Source organism: Sinocyclocheilus rhinocerous, unplaced genomic scaffold (genome assembly GCF_001515625.1).
Source record: "Sinocyclocheilus rhinocerous isolate Xijiao unplaced genomic scaffold, SAMN03320098_v1.1 scaffold50, whole genome shotgun sequence".
NCBI lineage: Eukaryota > Metazoa > Chordata > Actinopteri > Cypriniformes > Cyprinidae > Sinocyclocheilus > Sinocyclocheilus rhinocerous.
In genome coordinates this window covers 1,942,071-1,948,964 of record NW_015641057.1, presented here as the reverse complement: position 1 = coordinate 1,948,964, position 6,894 = coordinate 1,942,071, and the positions used below count along the sequence as shown (strand labels likewise).

At 37.0% G+C, this 6,894-nt stretch overlaps 1 protein-coding gene across 2 annotated transcripts in view; it reads right to left on the bottom strand.

Annotated features, from left to right (window-relative positions):
- Nucleotides 1–2,701: 2,701 nt before the first annotated feature.
- LOC107754489 (protocadherin-10-like) overlaps nt 2,702–6,894 on the bottom strand; it is a 7,685-nt gene continuing 3,492 nt past the window's right edge. The window contains exons 2-4 of one of the 2 annotated variants that reach the window (XM_016570958.1): nt 5,397–5,455; nt 4,878–4,996; nt 2,702–3,494 (exon numbers count right to left, since the gene is read on the bottom strand). In XM_016570958.1, the coding sequence (XP_016426444.1) occupies nt 3,160–3,494; nt 4,878–4,996; nt 5,397–5,455 (513 nt within the window). In that variant the 3' untranslated portion in view covers nt 2,702–3,159. The remainder of the gene's footprint in view (nt 3,495–4,877; nt 4,997–5,396; nt 5,456–6,894) is intronic. The other variant, XM_016570959.1, reaches the window with a different exon arrangement.

Here is a 6,894-nt window from a genome sequence, read left to right as displayed (position 1 = left end):
ACACAGTGTACATTGTAAATTAATTTTGAAGCACTTTTGTTTCTTTAAAAGACATAAGTTGCTGCGACAGACTGTGCAACTTTAGTGCTTTTATTTTTTAGAGCACACAATGGTTTCAAAATTCACACCTGAGAATATGACTGTGCATAATTTATGTTGTACGCTTTAAAAAATAAAACATGAAAGACTCTTCCACAGACCTACTTTTACTCACAACCGAAAAGGCTGAACACAAGAAAAACTGAATAAAACTGCAACAAAACTGCAACACTGAATTAAAAGGCAAAACAATACATTTCTGATATAACTGGATGCCACTCCTGTGAAAGTGAAAAAAATAATACTTACCATTTGAAAAATTAATTGATACAAACTGCATACTGTCTTACTATTTTTACAAGTAGTAAGCAGTATACAGTGTATATTGCTCAGTATTCAGTAAGCAATTGGCTTGTAGTATTTTATTATTCCTAGTATCACCTGTAAAAATATTAATCACAACACTGCAGTTTTTTTTTTCAGAAAAAAATATTTAATTCTCATATTTTTATGTACATATTTGGAATGAATGGACTTTCACATCCTGTTCTCTTGTATGAGGCAGTAATGTGTCTCTAAGTGCGGATCCAGTCATTCCTACATGAGTAATCATATTGAATCGATCAGTTTCACTTGGTGAGCATCCACCTTCTCCTAGCTCATAATTCAGTCTCATCATGGCCACTGTATTGATTTATATGCTCACATGGTGTGCAAAAGGCGGGCAATAATCACATTTTGCCTGAAATGATTGTCAAAGTAACAACAGTAGGAAAATATAAAAATAATAATGATATTCAGTACTGTATTAAATCTCAGGCCTGGCCTCTCACTGCTTCTCTAGTGTTAATGACCTTTGACTTTTAGGCCCGGTGTGGTCAAACTAACCAAGCAGATGCAATTACAAATAATAATAATAATAACACAGATTAAGTTTTATTCAGTTCCTGATATAACAGGACAAGCAGTTTTCTTAGCTTCATTGGGATCATAAGAACTCGCCTCACTCCTTTAACTAATTCAAGTTCTTTTAAATATCCGTTTGTCAGAAAACAGCCAGACTATCTTATCCTAAGGAACAGAACCTCTGTAGTTAAGTACAATAGGCCCCAATGACAGGATAGACAGTATGTCCTATGAGCAGGCCAGAATGATGTGCCACAAACACACACTATGTGAGTGAAAAGTGCATGTTTGAGTGAGTGTGAGCACAGAAAGAACCATCATAGCATAGCGGCACTGTGACATCATAAAGGTTTGGTTCCCTGCCTGTCACGTGTCAAGTAGTCTCAGACTTGCAGCATAAAGTAGGTTTGCTGCTCATTCTGCCTGATTCACATTTAAAGCAACAAAACACATTTTTTTTTACATGCCATTTAGTGACGGTTTCATCTGAAAATAGAGTGCAACAGTCGGTTCCGGAAGTAAAAGCTCCATTCTTTATCTCCAGAGGGGAAGTGACTTGTAACAATAACTGATAAACCTTTAAAGACAGACCTATTGTGAATGACAAGCTTGTCAATTGATGGTAAATGCTTTTGTTGAAGCAATCAGTTTGCATTATTTCAACGTTTTCTTGTGTTTAACATCATAATTCCACACGAAAAACCCATGATTATGCAGAGAAATCTTTAAATCTAAATTTAAAGATTACATTTAAGATTAAAATTGAACATTAAATTAATAGTTTTATGATTCTCCATAATTTTTTATTTGACTATGTCATTCCTGAACACTTTAAGTTCAGTCTAGTACCTTTTTTTTTTTTTTTTTCAATCTTCAAATACTTTTTGGCTTCTAATCTAAGTTTGTAATGTTATGATTAAATTCATAACTGGTTGGTTGGTTTTACTTTTTAATGAAGACTTTTTTTAAAGGGGTCATATGATGCGATTTCAATTTTTTCTTTCTCTTTGGAGTGTTACAAGCTCTTGGTGCATAAAGAAGATCTGTAAAGTTGCAAAGACTAAAGTCTCAAATCCAAAGAGATATTCTTTATAAAAGTTAAGAGTCAACCACGCCTACCTAAAACGGCTCGTCCTAACACGCCCCCACATACCTACGTCACTATCTTGGAAGATTTGCATAACGCCGCCCAAATGTTCACGCAAAGAAAGAAGGTGTACTTTTATTCTCGCTGTAGTATTGTTACCGCCGCCGCTATGTCGTGAAGGCGCTGTGTGCTTCGTTGTGAAAGCGAAACTACTTTGTTTGGCCTTCCAAAAGAGGACGATATCTGCTTCGTCATGCCTGGAGCAGATCCGTGCTGGTCGCTGAGGAAATACTTCAACTTCGCGCTGTCGATCGCCGGATCGGCTTTCACCGTGGACGAAGCGGAGTCCAGCCCGGGGTCGTCACATGTGGTTGCCGCAGGCATCACAATATGGTAAGGGACATAACATTTCCGTCACACGCTTGAGGAATTCGGCCAATCACAACGCACTGGATAGCTGGCCAATCAGAGCACACCTCGCTTTTTCAGACCGATGAGCTTTGTAAAAATCGACGCGTTTCAGAAAGGCGGGGCATAGAGGAGAAACAATGATGTACAGTATGTGGAAAATAATGTGTTTTTTGAACCTTAAACCGCATAAACACATTTCATTACACCAAATACACAAAATAATGTTCTTTTTAGCAACATCATATGACCCCTTTAAATCCTAATGGGAAAAATACTTCTGGAACCAAGTCCACTGAGAAAGTGGTCAAGCACTGTTACACTCTATAATCTCTGCAAAACTGTTGCATGGAAATCAGAAAAAGGTGAGGCATTTTTAGACTTTGTGATACGAACTTCTGTCCTGCTAAACAAGTTCACAGAGAGGAAACAAAGTGGAATATACAGTTCTGCTCCTGAATAACTTTCAAAGATTTGAAGCCACGATCCAGGCAAACTATGGCAAATCCAGTGTTCATAACATCAACCTGGTGTCATTTTAAAAACATTTTTGTTCCCTAAATCAACAGAAGTTGCATTGCATGTGCAATATGCATCAGATGGTCAATGAATGGACTGTGTCGGTCCATCTGAGGCTGAGACTACATAATGAGTGCTATGCTTTGGTAATAAGTCACTCTTTTTGTTCATCATCACAGCATAGGTCCTTTCGTCTTATTTTATTCATTATATAAGTCATTGTTGATGACCTCTGCCCCCGTGTCGTCATGCGGGTCATAGCTGCTGGGAGAGATGAACCTACGTTTCTTGCCGAAGGTGGAGAATGAGTTGTGGACATCGAGCTCACTGCGGTAGCTGGGCCGCAGGGTGCAGAATCCGGATGGTGTGCCGGGGATGTAGACGTTGTGCTGGTAGTCCGGCGGAGGGTGCGAGTGGACCTGTGCCGTGGGCTGCTGCTGCTGCTGCAGGTGGTGGCTGGGGTTGTGTTGGGGCGTGTAGTGAGGAGTCCAGGCCCTCTGAGAAACACTACTGGCTGGAGAATGCATCCGGTACTCTGAAAGGGTTAAAAAAAGAGAGAAAGAAGAGAACTACTTAGATTAAATAATTTTTAAAAATGTAATTTTTAAACTTTTATGCTCACCAAAGATTCATTTATCTGATCAAGAATACAGTAAAAACTGGATACTGTATATTTTGAAATATTACTACAATTTAAAATAACTATTTTGTATTGCAATATATTTCAAAATGTTATTTATTTCTGTGATGCAAAACTGCATTTTCTACATGATTACTCCAGTCTTCGGTGTCACTGCACTTTTTTCAGGATTCTTTGATGAAGAAAAAGTTCAAAAGAACAGCATTTGTTTGAATAGAAGTCTTTAATAATATTATACATTGTAGATGTCTTTACTGTCACTCTTGATCAATTTAATTTGTCTTTGCTAAATGAAAGGTTTTTGTTTTTTAATCCTTACCCTGAACATTTGAATGGTATGTGTCATGGTTTCTACAAAAATATGAAGCAGCACAACTGTTTTATACACTGATAATAATCAGAAATGTTTCTTGAGCATCAAATCAGCATAGTAGAATGATTTCTGAAGGATCATGTGACACTGAAGACTGGAGTAATGATTGCTGAAAATTCAGCTTTGATCACAGAAATAAATTACATTTTACAACATATTCAAATAGAAAAGAGCTATTTCAAATTGTAATAATATCTCACAATATTACTGTTTTACTCTATTTATGATCAAATATATGCAGCTTTAGTGAGCATAAAAGTCTACTTTGAAAACCTTTTTAAAAATTCTTCATAATTTTGAACTTTTGACTCAAATACAAATGAAACACATTCAGAGGTGAATAATTTATGTTGCCAAACAAATCATGAAAGTCTCTTCAAGTAATGTCTTATTTACCCACAAATTGAACAAGGCCAAAGTAATATATTTCTCACTATTGCACAGAAATAAAAGACATTCAAAGTCTGGACCTAGAATCTGAACATTAATCACATATTAAAAATTGCTAATTTTCTGTAGTAGGGCCTAATAACACCCATGGTTTTTTAACATCTATAATTTTACTCATTTTAACAGGCTGATAAAATTAATTAAACATGCAAAACAACCACATTTCCAACATAAGGCAAGGTGATATGGCCATGTGTTGGTTTTTGCTTTTTAGGCTTTCATAAAAAGCAATGCCTTTAGTAATTCCCGCTCCAACACTTCTTCCTTGTTGAATATCCTGTTTCACTTAGAAATATGTCAGATAATCTGAATACTTTTTCATATTGAGTGTTAAATGCAAAAAATAAATAAAAAATTATAGATAAATAATAATAATATTATTATATAATAAATTGTTTAAATGAATACAATTAAATAAACAGGATCAAATAATGTGACATAAATTATAGTTGTACCTCTCGAGCGGGTTCCCCAGGTCCAGTACTGTCCGGCAGCCATTTGACCCACATAATTCTCCGGTTCGGCCTGCATGGCTTTACGCATCAGAGTGCCATCCATGTTTATAGAGTTGCAACTACAAACAGATGATGGGAAATTAGGCCAGTCTGAGATAATGTAAGGAGCTATTTTGATACTCCAGATTTCATGCATGAAGGTCATTGTCTGCCAGCTCTAAATGACAAAATGAGGTTTTGTCATTTAGAAAGGAATAAAAAACTATTCATACACTTTTTTTCTTTTTTAAGGATTTGACTTCTAGCATTTACATTTATGCATATGACTTGCATGCATTCCCTGGAAATTCAACACATGACCATAGCACTGTTAGCACCATGTGCTATTGTTTGAGCTACAGAAACAATTAGATTTTGTCTGTAGTATAACAGTTTGTAATATATTGTGTTACTATTAACTAAAAACACAAAGTTAATATAGTTTATCCCTATTCAGAGACAAGCAAACGTGTGCTTTACCTTTTCAGAGAGGAAGTTTGATTTTTGGTGAGGGCCCAGTCAGTGTTTGCTTGTTTCAACTGCAACACATAGAACAATAAAAAAAAATCTGAACTTAAAATAAATAACTGATTATAACACATATGTAGGATAAATGTTTATACATCTTTTCGATCTTTTTCGAAACTTTTTAGAGTATAAAATTGCTATAGATGTCCACAGGCACTAAAGGAATATTCCTCAGGCATTAGAGAAATCTTGTATGCCTCCTTGTGGCCAAAAGTGTGAATCGCACATCATTTCTTTGGGAGCTGTGGTGCCTTGAGCAATGACTGTAGTGCCACTGTCTTCTCTTTCATCCTCAGAGATGCTGCGGGGGTGGAGGAGGTGGAGGAGGAGGAGGAGGAGGAGGAGAATGGGGTGTTATTTATTCCATGTCAAAGAGAGAGAAAGTATGGATTCCACGCTCTATTAATTCGCTTAGAGACGTTCATAAGGAGAGCGTCAAGCTTATTATTAGAACCGTTCTTCAAAATACCTTCCGTAGATAATTAGAACACCGACATACGATTTTAATCTTCAAAGAAAACCGCAGCGGGCAGGAAATTAATTTCGAAAACGCATTTAACTGTCCGATGAATTCAATTTAATTTAATTTCTCGTTTTATTTTAGAAACTCTCGTGCGTTTGCATTTTCCGCTGCAGCTCTGGTGAATTTATTCAGAATTTTCCAGCTTTAATATATTCCCAGAAGAAATCTTGTAAGTAGCTCTGACTGCACGGAAGAGTTGTACATCTGTTTGAGGTTTTGTATACCCTTAAGGACAGAATTTGTCCTAAATGTGTTGGCCAGTGAAGAAAATCAGGGGTATAAAATAGGACTTCATGAATATTCTATATGAGACCTAAAGGCCACAGATTCTATGGACATTACAGTTTGCAATTCCCTCAATGGACGAATTTATCCTTCACCGGCTGTAAGAAGTTCACTGACCCAAGGCAAGGTCACACCTGGCTCTCCAACAGGTCACCCTGACAACTGAATGATAACCGAAGTGAGCACGTTTACATTTTACAGCCTGACGTTTCCACCTAGTGGATATTAACAGAACACACACACACACACGCGGGCGCGCGCACGCACACACACACACACACACTTTCTCCCTCGTTCTCGTTCTATGAGGGCAAAGTGGCAGAATCTACAGGCGCAACACGTCTCCATCTGCTCCTGCTCGCTCCCTAATGCTTTCATTCCCCCAGCCCCATTATGGAAGAAACCAGTCCGCGTCCGTGTGCCATTGTGTACTGGATAATTACCTTGTGTATGTGTGTGCGCGTGCCCTTGATATACAGTTGACAAAGAATGTCTGTGCCTAAATGCAATAGCAGAGAACTAAAAAGCTTCTCCTGTTGAAGGTTAGAGACAGACTAAGTTAATATTTTAAACTGACCATATTAACAACACAGAAGCATAAAAATAAAACACTTAATGTTTTGTTTTGCAACATTTTATATA